The following is a 22,707-nucleotide window of genomic DNA, read 5'->3' on the forward strand; positions in this document are numbered from 1 at the left end:
CTGGATGAATCATAGTAGACTCCAGGAAACTATTTTAGCCTTCTCAAGATTACATTTTCCCCTTTTTAAAAAAATGCATAAAGAGTTAAAACTCTGCGAGCTTGAAATAGCAAAAAAATCCACAAAACCTGAACCGCAGCCTGCCACCAAAGAAAGAAAAAGGTGTTATAATTGCTTTTGAGTGACTGGGAGCAAATTTGAGATTCAAGTAGCTTCATAATTAGAAACAGACTGTCAAATAACCACAGCTGATTTCTGTAATGGTTTCCCTATTCCTATGATTAGGCCTGGTTATGATCTCAAATGTATATATTACATTCAGTCTGGAGTACTTCGGCTTCGCTAGAACAGGAGAGCTTGGTTCCCTGCCCCGGGCCTTGGCTGTAGTTCTGTGACTGCCAGGACACCTCCAATAATGTAACTGAACGAGTCGCCTCAGTCGGCGCAACAGGAAAGCACCATTTTCAAAAGAAAGAAAGACGTACAACTGAATCGGCAACAGGTTTTGACCTTGACCATATAGATTTGGGTAATATGTCTAGCCGCTGAAGACTTTTGACTAAGAACAAAGGGAATTTCCGATGGACACTAGGGCTCATATTCATTTCTCAAAAGTGGGAGATGGAAACTCCATTGGTTTACAGGTAGTGTTTTGCCCCAGGCATATTTCAAGTATTTTGGCCCACTAAGTATGAGAACTCCTAGTCCCTACTTCATGACTCATGTTGCCACAGCTGATGGTCATTGATATCTTCAGACTAGCATTAAGACTTCCTGGGAATGGAGTATACTGATAGCAAGACCCAATTGTTCACCCTGTAGGTGCATTGAAGGAAGCAATTCTGAGGAAATATGAGCAGAGAATAGGACAGCAGATATTTTGAGGCAAATTACTGCAGTAAGTAAATAGTGTCAGGATCATTCTTAGCACAGAATGCTTTAGCACAGCATGTGGCTGCTTGCGGGTGTTATGATAATGCAAAATGGGGCCAGCTTTCTCCCAGCCACTGGTGGCAGAAGAGGAGGTAATGGGCATGGCTTGTTCCTATTTCTTCCGGGAGCTGTGCCACTGCTGGCTATTTGAGAAAGGCCTGAGATACTGACAATTCGTTGGGTCTCACTTTGCCCCCAATAATGGCAGCAGATGGGAAAAGGTAGCAAACATGCCTGATTCTGACAGTACTGCTGGTTGTGTCCCAGGTGAGCCTTGGAGGTGTTCACAGCTTGCTTTGCTTCCAGGTGGTGGAGTGGTAGGAAGAGGTGACAGTCGTGGCTTGTGCCTGCATTGCCTCCTTGATCTACACTGCTGCCAGCCAAGTCTGAGATGAACCCCTAAATGGCTGATTGTTTAGAGAAGAAATCCTCTATAAGGGTGTGCACCGATTTTTTCCGATATTTTTTGGGTTCGGGTTTATTGAACCTGAAATTTTTTGAAAAATCCAGAAATTCCGGATTTTTAGAAAAAATTGGGGTTAATAAACTTAAACCCAAAAAATACTAAAAAAATTCGGCACAGATGGGAAGGCGGGGGGGGGGCGTTCCTTTCACTGTTGCAAGTTGCAAAAAGAACACTCCCCTGCCTTCCTGTTGGAGAAACTTGCTGCCTCGGACCTCCATGGAGGCCCGAGGCAGCAAGCTTCTTGAATAGGAAGGGGGGCATTGCTTTTGCCGCTGGCAGCAGCCTTCCTATGGAACTCCTGGGAAGGCAGGCAGGGGGTTTCATTAAGATCCATACTGCCAAGGCTGGCGGTGTAGATCTAAGTGAAACTCCCTCCGCCCGCCTTCCCGGAACTCCCGGGAAGGCAGGCAGGGGAGCGCTTTGTTAATATCCACGCTGCTTTGTTAAGACCCAAGGCTGGCAGTGTGGATCTAAGTGAAGCTTCCCCCCCCCCCCCGCACCTTCCTGAGACTTCCGGAAAGGCGGGCAGGGGGAGCGCCACGTAGATCCACGCTGCCAGGCCTAAGAGTTAGGCTCAGTCACAAATAACCCTTGGGGGGGATTTGGGTTATTCAGGATTCCCGGGAAGGCGGGCTCCCCGTGCCCGCCTTACCGGGAATCCCGAATAACCCAAATCCCCCCCAAGGGTTATTTGTGACTGAGCCTAACTCCTATTGTACCCATTTTGTGGTGGTGCCTACTACTTTTTCCTCAAAATTCCAAAATTGGCCACAGGCTGATTGAGGTTGGATAATACAATGGAAACCGTGTTGACTTGTAATTGCTGGAAATGCAACGAACTTCTAAGTGCTTTTTTTCTTAAGTAAGATTTAAAGGCTTAGCATACGTTTTATTGTGAAATTTAGCTGCTGCAGCAATGAAATTCTTCATTGATTGATTTAAATTGCTTCGCTATGGAATAATTTCGGCTGATCACACGAACTGAAAATCTGCCACAACTTTTAATAAGGAAAGCAGTAAAGCACTATTGTAAAGAAGCTACTGGCCAATCTATGCCAGCAGGCCCTATGTTTCAATGTGCTCTCAGAGCATTCTCATTGTAATTTTTACCCCAATGTAAGTCTTACTGAGGTCAATGCAAATAAGTGGCACAAGTTCTCACCCCCATCATAATTGCAATCTATTGATTTCTACAATACAATGTGTAAAATGGGTTAATGTTCAAGATAAGTTCCTTACAGTCAAAGGGAGACACAAAACCACAAATTGGAGTGAGGCAAGAAATAAGGAATGCACACGAACATTGCAGCAAAAAATAAATGCAGTTGTTATCTGCACTCGGGTTAGAGCCAATATTAGCCAATGAGAATGGTCACGGATGTCTTATTCTTGAATCCAGCGTCATATTTCCCGTCACTGGTTGCATTTAGGGGGAGGAGTGTCTTCGATATCCCCATTTTTGAAAAGAAAATGGTGTCGGGAATTTCTCAGATTAAAAAAAAACACAAATCATGTCTAAAGGGCATCTCTTCGAGCCATTTTTAATACCACCAATAAGGAAACAACCCCTGCCTTGTTACCTTCCTTGCCAATGAAAGCTTTACTGCTTCAGCATGGTCGCAGTCTGACAAATGCTTATTGTTGCGATGATTTAGTGAATGCTGCATTCCACCCAGAAGTGTCATAAGTGTTTTTATCAGGGTACAGGCACTCAAATACAAACAAAATTAAGTGCCTAGAGGAGGAACAGAGGGAGAAGAATTCATCAAAACTGCTGATTTATGAGAGGTAATGATTATGGGGCCCAGACAGTGTGAAGAAAGGATTCCCTTTATCATTTTCTTCCTGATAGCTATGTGATAGCAAGTAGCATCAATATATCATCAAAGTGTTAAAGCTGGTGGCCCTGCAGTCTGGAAGTTATTTAAGGAGATGCAGCCGCTGTAGGTGTCTGTGAGGGAAGGGAGAACAAGTTAATTACCTTACCTCTTCTCCTATCTGAATCTCCCGGACTGAGTGAAGATGGAGCTGAGGACCCTCAAAAACTATCACACAGTTCGGATCACAACTGTTGTTCAGCAAAGACATGCTGGGAAAGGAAATACAGTCTTGGTTAATGAAAATAATTATCTGTCACAGATAAGGAATGACACTTTAATACTACTGATTCTGCCTCTACCCACTTCTACAACTGTGCTCGATTCAAATTGCCTCAATAAGTGTCTATCCGTGTGGCAACTAATTCCATGAGAAGGAAGGATGTGGGGATGCTTTATATACAGTGTACCTTGTTTTATTACTCCTTTCCATATGCTGGAAACCCGTAGAGCATACAGCCATATGTGCAAAATTATTTTCTTTATCTTAAAAAAAATGCCACTGTGTTGTATATTCTTGCAAGTTATTTTCATCTACAGACTTCTCTCTTCGTTACTGTATCCTCTATTTCAGCAGTCTGAGGTGAAAAGGGGTAAAATTCCTTGCTTGTGAATGAAAGAATATCCACAGTACCTGGGATAAAGGCCAACACCAACATCCTGTACCTCTCCATTACTAATGCTGAAGCAGTTACAGGTCACCTGTAAAAACAAGGTTAAAATCCAGGATCAGGATTACCAGGGTCATTTACAAACGTCATAACCGAGCGAAAGAAATATTCAAAATAGAAGGTGCTAACGTGAAACTAGACCAAGAACCTTCAAGCCCAACAAATTGATTATTAAGTGGGGCCCTCGCAAGGTGCTGTGGAGTGGGGGCAGGGAAATCCCACCTACTCAACCTACATCTTTTCTATAAGCTAAGAACATGAGAAGAGCCGTGCTGGATCAGACGAAGGCCCATCAAGTCCAACAGACAGTGGCTCACCAGGTGCCTCTAGGAAGCCCACAAACAAGACAACTGCAGCAGCAGGCTGTCTGTGTTCCACAGCACCTAATATAATAGTCATGCTCCGCTGATACTACAGAGACTAGGTATGCATCATGATTAGTATTCATTATGACTAGTAGCCATGGATAGTTCTTCAGAGTGACTTCAGCAAGCTTATTTCCCCATTCCTCTTTGCCTCAACATTCTGAGTATAAGAATGTTCAGTCCTCAACAAACCACTGGGGGCTTTAAAAAAATTATTAACTAATCCTTTCCTGCATACCTAAGAAACCCCTTTTCCTCCAACACGTAGGGATCTTGTTCTATCCTGTGGATTAGTTCCTTTCATAAAGTTTGCTAACAGAAAGACTATTAAACCGGCAACATAGTGACCCAAAAGATTTAAGCTAATAAGCAGCAAAAAACACTACTATCCTTTGAAAGGTTGCAAAAAAAAATGCAAATTGAAATATATGCTGAGGTCCCATTTCCTGGCCCTAATGGGGAAAAGCATAGCATATGAAGTTTCATCCTATGGATGCTTGCAAAGTTACGTTAATCATAAATTAAAACATAAAATCTGCCAACAGAGTAATTTCACAGTCCTTGACAGCACAGTTAATTTAAATTAATATACGTACAGTAATAAAATGCCTTTTTAAAAGCTAAAAACCCTACTTTAATTAGTCTGTTATTTATTTAACCCATTCTAACATTCCCAATCACTTACAAAAGTCATACATCTTAATTATGTCTCTCCTGCTGCTATTGGAAACGTAATTCCAGGCAATACTTCTGAGCTAAGGTTGGCCTGTTTCAAACAGCAATTATGTTGGTTACAAAATTATTTACTTGACTTTTCAGCACACAAAGGATGGATAATTCCCTCCAGGTGGACGAAAAAAACAAACATTAGTTTCTCTGTCTTCATGGCTGGCACCTAGGGTTGCCAGCTTTGGGTTGGGAAATACCTGGAGATTTAGGGGATGGAGCCTGTGGAGGGCGAGATTTGTAGAGGGGCGGGACTTCAATACCATAGAGTCCAATTGCTAAAGCAGCCATTTTCTCCAGGTGAACTGATCTCTGTTGCCTGGAGATCAGTTGTAACAGCGGGAGAACTCCAGCCACCAACTGGAAGTTGGCAACCCTACTTGCACCCCAGGCCAATAGGTTTAGCAGAGCAATCTATGCCAATGGCTTCAAGAATGGCTAAAGCAGAAGCCTATGTACCCAATGGGGAGGGGCCATAGCTCAATGACTGGACACAAGATTTGTATGCAGAAGCGTCCGAGACTATTCCATGTCATCTTCAGTTAAAGCATCTCAGGAAGGAGGTGCTGGGAAACATCTTTCTCTGCATGAGACCCTTGGTGAGCCACAGCCAACCAGAGCAGAATATACTGAGCTAGATAAATGACCAGTGGTGTGAGCTCAAATAAGAGAACTTCTCATATTCATGCCCTTCAGTTGCACTCACTCAGTGGGAAAGCTGCCTAGGAAAAGCAGCTTCCAAAGGGATAGAAAAAAAATTACAGTAGCTGGTAAGCAAAGGGTTAAGAATCCCTTCCTTTCTATGACTGCTCCAATTACCCTTTCTTGAAGCTGCATTTCCCTAAGCAGGCAATTGTTGGTCTTCTGCAATCTGTGCATGTATGTAATGTGGTTACACTGTTACAGCGCAATCCTGAAAGGAATGCCTGCACCGGGCTTAGGAGGCAAACTAGCGGCGTTGCCTCCTAAAGATGTTTCGGCACCGCCGAAATTTCTGCCCGGCACCAAAAACCCGTGCAACCCTCATAGGGTTGCATGGGAGATACACCGGCTAAAAGTTGGCATACCTTAACAAAAATAAAAGGGGGCGTTCCCGAGCCGAAAGTGCTCGCCTCCCAGCTCGCAGCCCCTGGCTTGTGCCAGCAGCTGGAGGCCGGCGGGAGGCGGCAGTGGTCGGGGAGTGGCACCCGGCCCTGCACACCACCTCTGGGGCCACTCACGCCGGTGTGCGCCTTCCGGGCACCAGCAGTGTGGGCCCCTGTGCCGGCGGAGGCCGTAGTTGGCCTCCTAAGGGCTTTGGGCCCATTTTTCAGGAATGGACTGTTAGTCCACCACTCCAGTAAATGGCGCGACCACAGGTTTTTAACAAGGGGAAGTAAGGATCGCTTTAGAGACATGTTTATTTATTTATTTAGAACATTTTTATGCCACTTTTCCACCCAATCAGGGTCCACAAGGCGGCAAACAGCGAAACATTTAAACAATTAAAAACACAGTTAAAATTATAATTATAAAATTCAATTAAAACATAAACAAATGACATTAGAAGGAGGGCCATTGCCCATTATTGGGGGATATGCCAGATGAAACAAAAAAAGTTTCCCCCTCCTGGCAAAAGACACTAATAGACGGAGAGAGACAAATCTCCCTGGGGAGGAAGTTCCAAAGTTTTGGTGCCACAATGAAGAAGACCCTTTCTTGGGTGGCCACCTGTCTAGCTTCAGACGGTGGGGACAACTAAAGCAGGGACTCTGAGAATGACCGGAGTGAGCAGGTAGGTCATATGTGAGAAGGCGATCAGTCCTTAAGGGGTCCCAGTCTGTACAGAGCTTTAAGGGTTAATGCTAGCACCTTGAATTGAATCTAGAAGAAAACTGTAAGCCGATTTAGTCAGTAACATGCAATCTAATTGTGTTTATATATATATAAATATCTGCTCCTGGGCTCCACCGCTGCCACAGTGGGCCAGGAACAGCTCCCATGCCCCGCCGCCACTGCAGCTGGGCCCAGAGCAACTTCCAGGTTTCACCACCACAGCAGATGGGCCCACCAGCGGTTCCCAGGCTCTGCCACAGCTGCCACCACCAGGCTCCGGGGCTCCGCTGCAGCAGCCATCGCTAGGCCCCTCCAACATCTAAACAGTAAGTGCGTTGTCTGCCCATGTTCAGACAATTTATTTCATTTGGAGAGAATTTAAACCCTCCGATGATGTTTTTAAACTTTTCACCCTGAGTCTCCTGAAAAATCTGTTTTGGATATGTGTGGCCCTGATCCACGGATTTAGGTACCCGCAGATAGGAGCCACACTAGGGAGAGATAGATAGATAGATAGATAGATAGATAGATAGATAGATAGATAGAGAGAGAGAGAGAGAGAGAGAGAGAGAGAGAGAGAGAGAGAGAGAGAGAGAGAGAGAGAGAGAGAGAGAAGCTGGGGCCCGCAAACCTCATGGGGGGAATTCCATCCCCTCCCTCACAGCTCCAGACCTCTTTCCCTCCAGCCCCGTTCACTCGCTGGCTCACCTAGGCGAACATGGTGAGGCTTCCCCACCCCAGCCCTGCTCTCTTGCTGGCTTGTCTGCAGCCTCTCCAAGTGGGTGCGGCAAGTCTTCCTTTCTCCCCAGCCCCATTCTCTCATTGGCTTGCCCGGAGCCGCTCACCTGGAGCCAGAGGTCCGCAAAACTTGCAAGAGGGAAATCCCATATCCCCCTCCCCTGACCTTCCAGCCCAGCTGCAGCCGGAAGGGCCTGTCCATGGCTCCTGGTGCCAACGCCACCATGGACAGAGCAACTTCCAGGCTTTGCCACCACTGTGGTGCAGGAGCTGCTCACCCCTTGCCCAGCTGAGCTTGTGGGGGTCAGAGGCAGCTGGGAACAGTAGGTGCATTCTCTGCCAGTGTGCAGATAATGCTTTTTTTTTTTTTTTAATGAGGGGGGATTTAAACCCCAGTTTTTTAAATTTCAGATTTCAGTTTTCAGACACATCTGATTGGGGTGAGTGTGGCCCCTATCTGCAGATTTAAGTATCTGCAGGCAGGGCGCACTCATAGAATCATAGAATCATAGAGTTGGAAGGGACCACCAGGGCCATTAAGTCCAACCCCCTGCACAATGCAGGAAATTCACAACTACCTCCCCCCTCCACACCCCTAGTGACCAGAAGATGGCCAAGATGCCCTCCCTCTCATCATCTGCCTAAGGTCACAGAATCAGCATTGCTGACAGATGGCCATCTAACCTCTTCTTAAAAACCTCCAGGGAAGGAGAGCTTACCACCTCCCGAGGAAGCCAGTTCCACTGAGGAACTGCTCTAACTGTTAGAAAATTCTTCCTAATGTCTAGACAGAAACTTTTGATTTAATTTCAACCCATTGGTTCTGGTCCGACCTTCTTGAGCAACAGAAAACAACTCGGCACCCTCCTCTATATGACAGCCCTTCAAGTTCTTGAACATGGTTATCATATCTCCTCTCAGTGTTCTCCTCTTCAGGCTAAACATACCCAGCTCCTTCAATTTTCCTCATTGGACTTGGTCTCCAGACCCCTCACCATCTTTGTTGCCCTTCTCTGGACACGTTCCAGCTTGTCTACATCTTTCTTAAATTATGGTGCCCAAAACTGAACACAGTACTCTAGTTGAGGCCTAACCAGAGCAGAGTAAAGCGATACCATCTGTCCTGGGTCGGCCCCAAGCCCGCCCCAGGACTTGACCCAGAGCCCCTCCAACGGGCCTTCCCCGGCCTCACTCATCTCCGGTTCGGCGGAGGGCGGTGCACGGTGCGGTGGGGCCTGGTGGGGCGTGGGGCCGAATCAGTGGCTCGGGCCCACAAGGGCCGCGCGGAGTGGGGGAACGAATTCCCCGGTGGTCGGCGCCCGAGCGGAGACCGCAAGCGGGCACGGCACCTCGGCCCGGCCGGCTGCATCAGCGGCGACTTTGGCGTGCGGAGATGGGGCGGGGGAGCATGCCGTCCCTGGAGGCCCCGGCGGCCCCTGCCTCAGGAAGGGGGCGAGCGGGGGCTCGGCGGGCCGGCGGCCCCAGGCCAGCAAGGAAGGGGCGGGTCCCGGCCGGGAGACCAGCTGCGGCCGAGGCCGCCGGGCGGAGGGCGAGCGTGGAGGAGCAACCTCCGGGCGCCCCGGCCCACTCTTCGAGCAGAGAGCGGGGGGCGGGGCCGGAAGTAGGCTAGCTCCTTATAAGGTGGGAGAAGAGAGGGGCAGGGGTAGATAAGGGCTGAGAGAGCAGAGGAGCGAGCCAGAGTCGGGAGGGCTGAAGCGGCTGCAGCAAGCTCTGCAAGCTGACACACTGGCTGACACAGCAGGTGAGGACAGCTCAGACTCACCTGCTGAATGGTCTGAAGCCAAGGAAGCTCCTCTCGAGCAGATAGTGAGGGCCCCAACTAAGGGGGAACCCCGGGATACGGTCCAAAGTCCTCACACCATCACTTTGCATGATCTGGACACTATACTTCTGTTAATGCAGCCCAAGACTGCGTTTGCATTTTTAGTTACAGCATCACACTGCTGACTCATGTTCAGTGTTTGGTCTACTAAGACCCCAAGATCCTTTTCACACACACTACTGCTCAAACAAGTCTCCCCCATCCTATAATTATGCATTTGTTTTTTCCTACCTAAATGCAGAACTTACATTTGTCTTTGTTGAAGTGCATTTTATTAGTTCTAGCCCATTTCTCCAGCCTGTCAAGATCATACTGCATCTTGGCTCTGTCTTTTACCGTATTTGCTACCCCTCCCAATTTAGTATCATCTGCAAATTTAATAAGCATCCCCTCTATTCCTTCATCCAAATCATTTACAAAGATGTTGAACAACACAGGGCCCAGCACAGATCCCTGAGGAACTCCACTAGTCACTTCTCTCCAAGTGGACGAGGAACCATTAACTAGCACTCTTTGAGTACGATCTGTCAACCAGTTGCAGATCCATGTAACAATAATAGGATCTAACCCACATTTTCCCAATTTGACAACAAAATACTATGTGGAACCTTATCAAAAGCCTTACTGAAATCTAGATAAACTATGTCTACAGCATTCTCCTGATCCAGCAAGGTAGTAACTTTCTCAAAAAAGGAGATAAGATTAGTCTGACATGACTTATTCTTGAAAAACCCATGCTGGCTCTTAGTGATCAGATCCATCCTTTCTAAATGCTCAAGGACGGACTGTTTGATGATTTGTTCGAACACTTTTCCTGGTATAGAAGTCAAGCTGATGGGTCGGTAGTTACCTGGATCCTCCTTTTTCCCCTTCTTGAAGATGGGGACAACATTTGCCTGCCTCCAATCTTCTGGCACCTCACCTGTTTGCCAAGACTTTTCAAAAATAATGGACAGAGGTTCCGAAATTACATCTGCAAGTTCTTTGAGTACCCTTGGGTGCAATTCATCTGGCCCAGAGGATTTTGTTTCATTTAAAGAAACCAGGTGTTTGTGCAGTACCCCAACGCCAATTCTAGGCTGCAAATCCCTTCCCTCATCACAGGTTCTGTTTATGCCATGTTGAGCACCACTTCCCTTATGAGAAAAAACTGAGGAAAAGTAGGAATTGAGGAGTTCTGCCCTCTCTTTATCTCCTGTTACAATTTCACTTTCCGGTCCACGCAATGGGCTTATCTTGTCCTTGTTCTTACTCTTACTCTGTACATAGGAAAAGAACCCTTTTTTGTTGCGTTTAGCATTTATCACTAGCCTAAGTTCATACTGAGCTTTAGCTTTCCTAACACTCTCCCTACAAGCACTAGTTATTTGCTTATATTCCTCTTTGGTTATAAGGCCCTCCTTCCACTTCCTAAATGAGTCTTTTTTATTTCTCAGCTCTTTAAAAAGCTGTTTATGGAGCCACCCTGGCCTCTTTAGGCTCCTCCCATTTTTTCTTCTCATAGGAATGGTTTAGGATTGCGACTTCAGTATTTTATTTTTAAGAAATGCCCAACCTTCTTGAACTCCCTTCTCCTTAAGTATTTCTGACCATGGGATTCTACCTAGCATAAGTTTAAGTTTGTTAAAATTTGCTCTTTTGAAGTCCAACCTACATGTCTGACTACGTACAGGTTTTCCTCTCCCCAAGATTGTAAGTTCCAAGAGTACGTGGTCACTACTACCCAGGGTGCCTACTACTTTAACCTCATCGACTAGTTCTTCCCTGTTGGTGAGAATCAAGTCTAAGATAGCAGACCCCCTTGTTTCCCTGTCCACCTTCTGGAATAGGAAGTTGTCAGCAAGACAAGTCAGGAATTTATTGGATCATGCATTTTTAGCAGCGTTGGACTTCCAACTCTTTGGAATTAGATATGCGTGTGGAGAAAAATGTGCCTTTCACTCCATGAAAACAGCATAGTCTGGCTGTTAAGGTGAACATTTTAGCAGGTCTCAATGACCAAGAAAATGCTTACGAAAAGCAATCAAGTAAACAAGAATAAAAGCATACAGAATTTTGCACCATAAAATCAAAATCATGAACTGTTACTTGTACTATACTAGAAACAAAATGTGACCATCATATATGTCACATAGTAAATAGTTTTTCTATGGTCTGTGAGCTACATTCTGCTCTGTGTCTGTAGCTTCCAATTAATTTTCCAGTACAGCCACACTTAGTTAAATAACTTAATTTGAAACTGATAAAAACAGAGACAATTTGATTCTGCTACTATATGGGAAGTCCATGTTATTTCATGAACGTAAAAAAAAGGGTTGTTTAGGTACCAAAAAAAATGTCTGTGAATCCATGAGCAACATGAAGTATCCAATAAAATGTACACACTGAAATTATGCTCCTAATATGACAGCCAGTGTGGCATATTGCCTAGAATTAAGTTCTGGGATAGTGGGAGACACAAATTCAAACATCTGTTCATCTATGATTCTCACCGAGAGGCCTGGACAAACTGCTATGTCTCAGCCTTCCAGGATGCTTGGGAAGCTAAAATATGGCTTTGGAGAGTCACTGACAGCAAATAGATAAGGCTATGCAGCAGATAAGGCTATGCCTACTTCACGATTAGTAGATAAGCCCATGCCTACTTCACGATTGCCCTTCCTTCTCTAGTTTTAAGCTAAGGAAAGAGTATTGGAGCACAGTGAAAATCCGATTACACCTTTAGAAGACAAGGGCCTAAAACACATGGTCGCTGAACGTCCTTTACTCCCCGTTTCAGCCAGGATCAAAGTAACCCGAGCTGGGGGGAAACTGGACACATTATCTTGACTGAGCAGGGCTGAAACTGTGTGCAAATCGATCCATGAAAACAGAAAATGTGGGAGACGTGGAGTTCCTGTTTAGTTTGTCACACACCCCGCCCCTGATGATTGGTCATTTCAAACTGACCAATGACGAACCAGGAAGAACGGTTTGACTCGGGCCAGAAGAGGAATGGGAAAAGCCGGGTTCATTTTGCGTCAAAACAGGGCTGAGCCGACAATCAATAAGGTAACGTCTGTTCGCAAAAAATTGATCCTGGCTGAAACAGGGACTAAAGGAGGCTACAGTGACCATGCGTTTTTGACCAAGGTCTTCTCAAATTTCTCAAGATGTTTCATACTTTGAGAAATGCCAGCTGTTGCTCTCTTCACTGAAGCCACAATCCATTATGGCAGATGTGCAAGGGAGCTACCTGCTATGAGGCAAAGCAACGAAAGGGCTTTTAGTGGTCGGCACCCACTGTGGATAAAGAAAAGGCATCTCGGCTAATTAGCATAAGGCATTTCTCCTTGCAGCAGTCTTGATCTTGTTATCGTCATTCAGGATGCACACTAATGAAGGCACTGCTTTTAAGGCTCTGCAGTTTTTGTAGTCAGCCCCAGCAATCCAAGGACGATCGGAACCCCCCCTCCGTAGGATACCTTTTTGATGCTACTAGGAGCTTCCCTGCATGCAATTTATTTAAGGATAAACTACCCAGCAGTGCCAGCAAACAGAAGTTATCAGATTAAAAAAATAAACACAGGAAGGAGGCAGAAGCTCCCCCGCTGCTTCACAGTTATCTGTGGAACGGAACAAAGCACAGAAAACAGCAACATAGCTGAGAAAGGTTTTTAGCCCAGCACAGCGAGCCTAGAGTTAGCTCACAGAAAAATCCTAAAGCTATTCTCTAAAGAAAAGTTACTTTAAAATTCGGGATCAACCGTCGAATGTTGTTATTTCTGTATGATGAGAAGGACCGGTTGACCAACCGGAGCAGTGAAGCTGAGATGAAATACATACATTTTCTCTTTGACAAAATACAGAACACGCAACACTCACTAGGGCTGCAGCTAGCCTTCCTCAATAACAGTTGCAACCTTTCCCTCCCTAGCCAGGTTGCATGTGGGGTGCTATGACTGCAGAGATCCACACCCCAGGCTGAAAAAGTAGGCTACCCATATCCCTATTAAGCCATGTTCTCAGCCATAAAGGGGGCTACTTTACGCGAACAGACTCCTACTCTGTTATAAAAACAGACTCCTACTCTTAAAACAGCAAGTTTCATGTCACAAATTAAAAAGTTTTTTTTAAAGCATTACATCAATGCTCCGGGTAGAGGGGCTCCATTCTAACGACATCCCTATACAATACTAAGCAGTGGAGAGTCGTGTTACTGTTTCTTACTGACTCAAACTAGACAGATATAAAGAGGTAGCATCATGGGGTAGGTAAAAAAATGAGCTTTGAAGTCCCTGATTCAAACCTCACTCATAAACTTAATGACTGGCCTTAAGCAGGTCTCTAATCTCAGTCATCCATCTGCAGTATAACAATTTAACCTGACTCTGAACAAAGGTTCTAAGGCAACTCATAGAAATGCCAATAAGAATATAAGAAAACCAATAGATCAACAATCATAAAAAAATTACTAATACTAAAATTAGGAATAAGGAATCCATCCAAAGATTGTTGCAGCGCTACCTATTTCTATGGCAAAGAAGATACGAGCATAAAAACCAAACCAAGTGTTACACACTTGTTTAAGGAGTCAACTTTAATAAACGGTTTCCACGTGGTCTTCAGCACAGCCTCCAGCACAGATCTTAAAATAATTACAACAGTTAAACAGTCCATGTACCCAGAAGACAGAAAGACAACATAGAACCAATATAGAACCAACCCAAACACTCAGATGTGCAACAGCACCACCCACTGGTAGAAATGGTTATATAACCACCACTATATCAAATTCTCAACATGGACCCATATGTGAATAAATAAATCCAAATACTGGGGCCATGGACAGACAAGACAGATCCTTCTACAAACCTGAAAAAAAATCCTTGGTTTAGCTTTAAGAAAAAATCCTTGGTTTAGCTTTAAGAAACAAATGCCTACAGTGGCTGTTGCTAGGCAACCACAACAGTACTGCAGATTTCAACACTTGCTTTCTGTCAGTACAAGGATAGAAGGAAGAAGGCTATGCGAGCTTTCAGGGAAGGGAAAGATGAAATAGTAGGGGAGGGGAAAATGAGACGCCCCCTGAAAGTCCTCGTAGGTCTCCTGCTTGTTACATTAGAATTACCTACTATCGCAGGCCTGAATAAAAAAAGCTTTTTACCTGACACATAAACTCAAAAGAACAGGTGGATATAGATACAGTTGCACAGATGAAACATCACAACACAAAAAAGGCTGCTCTTTGTCACCTAGAGCTCACCTCAGAAGAAGGCGGTCAACCTCCAGGTGGAGCCTGGAGTTCTCCGAGATCTGATCTCTGGACTTCAGAAATCAGTTTCCCTGGGGGGGGGGGGAAATCCCAATTTTCAGGGGTGGTCTCTATGGTATTACATTCCCACTGAGCTCTCTCCCCTCCACAGGCACTGCTCCCAAAACTCCAGGAATTTCTAAGCCAGGGTTGGCAATGCTACCAGGGTGACAGAAGAAGATCAGGAGGCTAAAGCCAGCTGCACTATCAGAATCAGTTAAAACACTTAGGACTGTTTAGCCTAGAAAAAAGGCAAGTAAGTGAAGACGAGACAGGTTTATATAATAACGCATCACACGGAGAGAGTGGACAGGGAGAAACTTTTCTCTTTCTCCCATAATACTAGAACCCAAGGTCATTCACAGAAGCTGACGGGTGGGATATGCAGGACAGACAAAAGGAAGTATTTCTTCAGAGAGTATTCAAGTCAAGTTTATTAATACAGTCGACTGACCAATCACGTGCCAACACATCAAAATTTCCAGGCACAATAGTTTTGCACCGCAGAATCACAGACTGCCCGTACATATAAATGAGTAAGGTCAATAAAAGCAACCCCTGGTTAAAATTATCACATTAAAATTGATAAAATTGTAAAATATTCTAGCAACCATTCTCTAATAAAGCTCTAAGTATTTTAATAGCAACAGCGCAGGACTTGGCAGTTTGGAGCGTAAGCTGAGGGTCTTCTCCTAATAGGAGCTTCTTTGCCAAAAGCTCAACTGACTCATCAGGGAATTTACCAAGTAGGGGGGAAATAAGCTTTGGTCTAACTTCGTGGTAGAATGGTAGAACATATCAGTGCATGTTCGATGATTCAGACAGCATTTAGTTAATTTGCATTTAGTTAATTTGTGCAACTCGCTGCTACAGGATGTGGTCATGGCCGCCAACTTGGAAGGCTTTAAAAGGAGAGTGGACAAATTCATGGAGGACTGGGTTATCAATGGCTACTAATCATGGATATCTACTCCCTCCATTACCAGAGGTAGAATGCTTCTTTAAACCAGTTGCTGGGGAACAAAGGCAGGATGATGCTGTTGCAGTCTTCCTGTTTGTGGGCTTCCTAGAGATAGATGGTTGGCCACTGTGTGAACAGAATGCTCAGCTAGATGGGCCATTGATCTTATCCAGCATGGATCTTTTTATATTCTTAAGATCTCAACCCTCAGCCAAGTTCTTATGTAGCCAGATAAACAATCAGGCACTGAAAACAAAAACTGTTTCATTGCATTTTAAAACAGCAATTCATTGAAAAAGAAGGTATGTAAGTAATACATGAACAACTGTGCCACATGCTGTTCACCAAGTGGCTTGGTGACCAGGTCTCCCACTTGCCCATCACCATTCAGTAGTTTGTGTGTGTGTGTGTGTGGGGAGTTGCCAGAGAACCAATGTTGCACCAACAGTGTGCATTTAATTCCAGCAAATATCCGAAAGAGACAGCATGTCACCAAACAGATGCTCTAGGATTCCAACAAAACACCATGGTCGACCATAGAGTTTTGTCCAAATACTGGAGCATCAAATCAGTGGCATGACATAACTCCTAGGCATTCTCCACAAGTGACAGCATACCACTGGTGCAATATCTTTTCATGCATCCCTGCCCGCTCCCTCTCCTGCTGACTGCCAGCCATTGGCTGGCAATCCTAGCAAGTGCTGTTAGACAATTCACAAACTCACAGCCTACATTTCCATCTGCAGGAGTGTAATCATTTCATATCGCACCAGGTTTTTGTGAAGATTATTTCGTACTAAATGAACACTAAAATCACATTATATTATTACTAGAGGCCATCTGTTTTACAGATCACTTTAGAAATTTCAGGGGAAATATGCTATGCATGATTTGTGGGGGGGGATTGAAAGAATGGCCTAATATTAGTAGCATCTGTATGACAATAATGACATCAGCCAAAGAAAGTAGGAAACTGCACTGGGGTAAGTTTTAACATATGCAGAGGAAGACCTAATACTATGTATGGTCTGAAGGAGGCAAGGCACTAGTGAACAATTCTCCTTCCCAAACATTTTAATAATTGTAAATTCCCATAAATTAGAGTGCTGTGAACAACGGGTGGGATTGAATACAAAGTCATGAAGAAAAAGATGAAATGTTTTGTATAGCTAAGTTTCCGGTAACAGCAGATCTATAGAACAAGAAAATTTGGCTAATGCATAAAATTTACAATTTCCACAACAATGAAAATGTCATCATATATTCATCAATCAGAAATGAATAACAGATGCTGTAGTTACCACTTTTTGAACTATACACACTACAGACAGATTGTTAATAAAATAGTTAGGTCTCACCAATAATTCCTTCTTAACTTCCCCCAGGCACCAATCTCAGATGGGAAGAATATACCAAGAGATATTGCTGGTGTCACTTGGCAAATCCCTCTATTTCAGGGCCAAGCCAGATGAGACAGCAAAAGAATTGTGACAGAGATTGTATATCCTGCAAGTTATTTTTTTTAAGCAACTCATTTGGTCTGGGGAAGCAGCAGCAGGGAAACAGGTTGTTTAACTCACTCCCTCATACCAGTTTTCCCCAGTCTAAATGGTCCCCTGAAGCGATCCGCCAGAAATGTTATGGTGAGGGGGCATAAGAGTACACTGAGGGGACTAGGGGCGAAAACGCATGGTCGCTTTAGCCTCCTTTATTCCCTGTTTCAGCCAGGATTCAGCCAGGATCGAACGCATGCAATTTGCCGAACGTGCATTCGATCCTGGCTGAATCCTGGCTGAAACAGGGAATAAAGGAGGCTAAAGCGACATGCATTTTCGCCCTAAAGGAGGCTAAAGCGACCATGCGTTTTCGCCCTTGGGTTGCTAATACCCCATCACCCCAAATCCTGAGACTCATTGAGCAGGTTTAATATAATGGGTGGGGTCCAGTGATGTCACAGGCTCACTGGAGGCAGCAGCAATGGCGGCGGGGGGGGGGGAAGGAGTCATATCCAGGCTCAGTGGGCAAAGGAGGAGTAAGGAATTCCACCACAAGTCCTGTGGGCTCTCACTTGTCATATCTGTTTCTTGAACAGTAGAGGGAGAGAAAGCCCTCAAAAATCTGTACCCCCCCTTTTTTTAAAAAAAAGCTCTGGCCTGGATGGCCCAGGCTGGCCTGATCCTACCAGGTCTTGGAAGCTAAGCAGGGTTGGCCCTGGTTAATACTTATATGGGAAACCACCAAGGAAGTCCAGGGTTGCTGTGCAGAGGCGAGCAATGACAAACCACCTCTGTGCTCGTCTCCGGAAAATTTTCTTACTACCGTCAGAACGGTTACTTTGTACAAGATTTTTTAAATTATTCTTCACTACAATAGAATGCATATTATGCAGTTCCTTCTATTTTTTTTGCCATTTAAAAATGTATTTATTTATTTTTACATGTGCAAATCGCCCTTCCACCTTACCAAGGGGTCATACCAGAGTACAAAACGTAAGAACCAATTAAAGCAACCCAGAAACTTAAAATCAGAATGAAAACTGTATCTAAAAATATCAGCAACACAGCTGCTCACATTTACTGTAAACAAGCGCCACACATCTACTGCATATGATTTGTAAGTATTTGTACATTTTTATATTTGAGTATTACACCCAACGACTACAAAAAAAATCTTCCTGTGAAGCAGCCCTGAGAAATTACAGTTATTTCCGAGAGTACAACTACATCGTTTTAAAGTAACACAAGAAACAGGCTATAATGAACAACAGAACACTAAGGGTGCAATCCTAAGACTAAAAGGGACTTACTTCTGAGTAAATATGCGTAAGACTGCTTTATTAACAAAGTGCTACAACACAACCACTAATTTAATATTGTCTATATGAGTTGTGTCCTTCTACCACCCGGATGGGCATTAAACAATCAACCTGAATGTGCTGGTGTTATCAGGACGGTTTTTTTGTTATTCACAGCAGAATGAGAACCATTTTATAGCAAAATTATACAACAAAACAGCTGTCCTGTTTGATGCGCTCCCTGAATGCTGCTGCCGTTATTGGCCACTAGCATTAAATATTGATGGCGACTGAACGTTGAGGCAGAACACAAAGAAAGAACAGCACACACTCAGGCAATCCATTGAGCCAGACGTAACATGAAAGGCCTTCTAAGTCAGGGAGAATTATTTCTTTTCTTTTCAATAATGGGGTGGGTGGTTAAAAGTTCTTTCGATTAGAATAACTAAAACAGAACCAGGCCGTGTAGATGTCACCAGTTGGCTAACTGATCAGCATGCCTTTGCCCTGGCTAGGAAGCATTAGAACAAAGACTATATATTTGGCAGCCAGAATTGCCAAATGGCCAGACACATAGGTTTGCAGACTTGGAGTCTTGCGCAATCTATTTTCATGGGATTCTATATATTAAACCTTTCTTCAAATGCCATAATCAACCTTGATTTGTGACCTAAATATCCCTGTGGTAGATGTTCACCATTGCGATGGGGGATATTAAATTCTCTGCCAGAGTACTTTTCCTGTCTTACTGTTCCTCATCTTCGGAGAGCTTATGTGCTAGCCCGTTTTAATGTTCTCCCTTCTGCTATTTTGTATGGGAGATATAAGAAAATTCCATTCTCCGCTAGGGGGGAGATAGATAACTGTGTTATGGGGGAGATAGAAAGTATTGATCATATTCTTTTGTATTGTCCATTTTATTGTGAAATCCGTGCTGCGCTTTTAGATCCCTTTCTCTCAAATTATGCTGATCAAGCTGATGATAGTAAGATTGACCTGTTGTTATCCTCCCGAAGGTCTGAGATTATTGAATCTGTGGCTAACTTTCTTGGTGATGTAATTAAGAGGCGAGGTAAAATGATGTATAGTGACTAGGTTATACTCTGTTTGATTGCTTGATGGACTGCCAAAAAAACAAATCAGTGGGTTATAGATCAAATCAAGCCTGAACTGACCCTAGAAGCTAAAATGACTAAACTGAGGCTATCGTATTTTGGTCACATCATGAGATGACAAGAGTCACTGGAAAAGACAGTCATGCTAGGAAAAGTTGAGGGCAGCAGGAAAAGAGGAAGACCCAACAAGAGATGGATTGACTCAATAAAGGAAGCCACAGCCTTCAATTTGCAAGATCTGAGCAAGGCTATCAAAGATAGGACATTTTGGAGGGCTTTCATTCATAGGGTCGCCATGAGTCGGAAGCGACTTGACAGCACTTAACACACACACATGCCAATCAAGGTATTGAAATTGACAAACTAAATGTGGGGGTATGGAGGGGGCGCAGGATTATGCCCACCAGCCCTGCTCCTGACCTCCAACGGTTGTTAGGGTCTTCTGCTCAGAACCTTTGCAAAAGATCCAATTAATATGTGGTGGGGTAGGATTGTCCTTGGACAGGATTCTGCTTAGGTGCAGGAGCCTCTGAGATGCATGGAATTGAAGGTATCTTTTGCCATTGGATTCTTCACAAATTGCAGAATTTAAAGTGGCTTGTGCAAAGTGACAGCAAACTCTCAAAGACAAATACCGCAAATGGTACACAATCACTTTTCTTTCTGTGCTTGGCCATTCTTACTATTCATCTTGTGACATTTCCCTAAAAAAGGCACTCATCTTAATGACATTCTTTAATGACAACAAAAGAAGATGGAATGGACTCTATTTATATGCATGTATTTGTCTCACATAATCCATTATCTTGTGCTCTTTTCTCAAACATCATAGTACAAGCTATTAAATATTCTAAGTCAAACCACATTAATTATTAGTTTTGCATTCAGCACTAATGGCATTAAGTCAATTCTGGTTCTATTTCTGTTGTTCCTTAGGTAATAATCTGTTGAATTCTCATTTGGAAGCAACACATAGAGGAGACAAGAGATATGGATTCCCCCACCCACCCCACACACACATCAAAGATAACTGGCAGACTGTTAGGTTACTTTAATTATATGAAGAATTATAGATTAGAAATTGAACTGGAGAGTCAGTGTGGTATAGCGGTTGGAGTGTCTGACTAGGAACTCCTGAGACTAAATCTGGGAGTATGTCTGTGTTCGTTAAGTGCCATAAAGTCGCTGCTGACTCATGGTGACCCTATGAATTATTGACCTCCAAAACATCCTCTCATTAACAGCCTTGCTCAGGTCTTGCAAACTGAGGGCTGTGACTTCCTTTATAGAGTCAATTCATCTCATGCTGGGTCTTCCTCTTGTCCTGCTGCCTTCAACTTTTCCTAGTATTTTTGTCTTTTCCAGTGACTCTTGTCTTCTCAGAATGTGAACAAAGTATGATAGCCTCAGTTTAGTCATTTGAGCTTCTAGGGAGAGTTGAGGCTTGATTTGATCTAGAACCCACTGATTTGTCTTTTTGGTGGTCCACGCTATCCATAAAACTCTCCTCCAATACCACATTTCAAAAGAGTCTACTTTCTTCCTGTCAGCTTTCTATATTGTCCAACTTTCAAACCCATACATAGTAATCAGCATGAATTAACTTGATCTTGGCTACCAGTGACACATCCTTACACTTAAGAATCTTTTCTACCTCCCTCATGGCTGCCCTTCTTAGTCTCAATCTCCTTCTGATGTCTTGGTTGCAGTATCCCTTTCAGTTGATGATAGAGCCAAGGAATAGAAAGTTTCGAACAATTTCAATTTCCTCATTGTCAATCTTAAAGTTGTATAATTCCCAAGTAGTCATTACTTTTGTCTTCTTAAATTTCAGCTGTAGTCCTGCTTTGGCAATTTCTGCTTTAACTTTCACTAGTAGTCATTTCAAGACTTCACTATGCCAAATTAAATGGATGGAAAACCTGAATGAAATTATAACAATCGATGACTGGGAACAGCTATTCCGTAGAAACCTCAAATTCACTTTATGCCAAGGGATTCATGAAAATTGGCTGAAAATGTTACATAGATGGTACCTGATGCCGTGATATTCAAAATATGAATAGTTCGACATCTGGTGTATGCTGGAAATGTAGTAAAGCCAGGGGCACTTTTTATCATTGCTGGTGGACATGTAAATTGGTCCAGAAATTTTGGAAGAAAATACATAAGAACATAGAAGGCATCCTCGACCATAAGATAATATACGATCCCAAACTATATCTACTGAATAAAACCCCAGATAGTATTGACAAGGACCAACAAGATATGTTAAAATATTTAGTTACAGCTGCAAGGATAGTTTTAGCATGGAAAACAAACAAAATACCACAAATCGAGACCTGGATTGATAAAGCATACGAATATATTACAATGGCACATCTAACTGAAACACTACAGAAAGAGACTCAAAACCAAAATAGAAACAAATGGAAATCCATTTGTCTTATAAGACACAGCAGATTCATATTTGAAATTGAACACAACTAATTTATAAGTTAATGTATTATGACATCTTATAAGGGGGCGGGATTAGATATATTAATGCTGTATAATATCTGTATAATTACCTATCTATATATACTTTTTTTTCTTTCTCTCCACCCTTCTTTCCTTCTGTATCCCATTTATTATTAAAAATCAATAAAAATATTCATTAAAAAAAAGACTTCACTATTTTCTGCCAGTAATGTAGTATCATTGACATACCTCAAACTGTTAATGTTTCTTTCACCAATTTTCCCTCAACCTTCATCAAAATCTAATCCAGCTTTCCTTGAAGAGATAGGGAGATAAAATATTATTGTCTGATACCTTTGCCAGTTGAAATCCATTCTGTTTCTCTATATTCTGTTCTAACAGATTATAGGTTGTGCATCAAAACAATCATATGCTATGGCACAACCATTTCCTTTTAGACCAGCCATAGCTTTTCATGCTCCACAGTCAAAAGCTTTGCTGTAATCTATGAAATACAAGGTGATTTTCTTCTGAAATTCTCTTGATGTTCCAGTAACCAATGTAAACTTTTGATACGATGTCTAGTGCTTCTTCTTTTTCTGAATCCAGCATGAACATCTGGCATTTCTTGTTCCATATATGGTAACAGT

General features: G+C 43.4%; 1 protein-coding gene across 1 annotated transcript in view; it reads right to left on the reverse strand.

Annotated features, from left to right (window-relative positions):
- SMYD3 (SET and MYND domain containing 3) overlaps positions 1-22,707 on the reverse strand; it is a 436,856-nt gene that overhangs the window by 85,431 nt on the left and 328,718 nt on the right. Inside the window, exons 6-7 of the mRNA XM_056852870.1 lie at positions 3,911-3,978; positions 3,386-3,488 (exon numbers count right to left, since the gene is read on the reverse strand). Coding sequence (XP_056708848.1) covers positions 3,386-3,488; positions 3,911-3,978 — 171 coding nt within the window. The remainder of the gene's footprint in view (positions 1-3,385; positions 3,489-3,910; positions 3,979-22,707) is intronic.

This window comes from Euleptes europaea, chromosome 7 (assembly GCF_029931775.1).
Source record: "Euleptes europaea isolate rEulEur1 chromosome 7, rEulEur1.hap1, whole genome shotgun sequence".
Lineage (NCBI taxonomy): Eukaryota > Metazoa > Chordata > Lepidosauria > Squamata > Sphaerodactylidae > Euleptes > Euleptes europaea.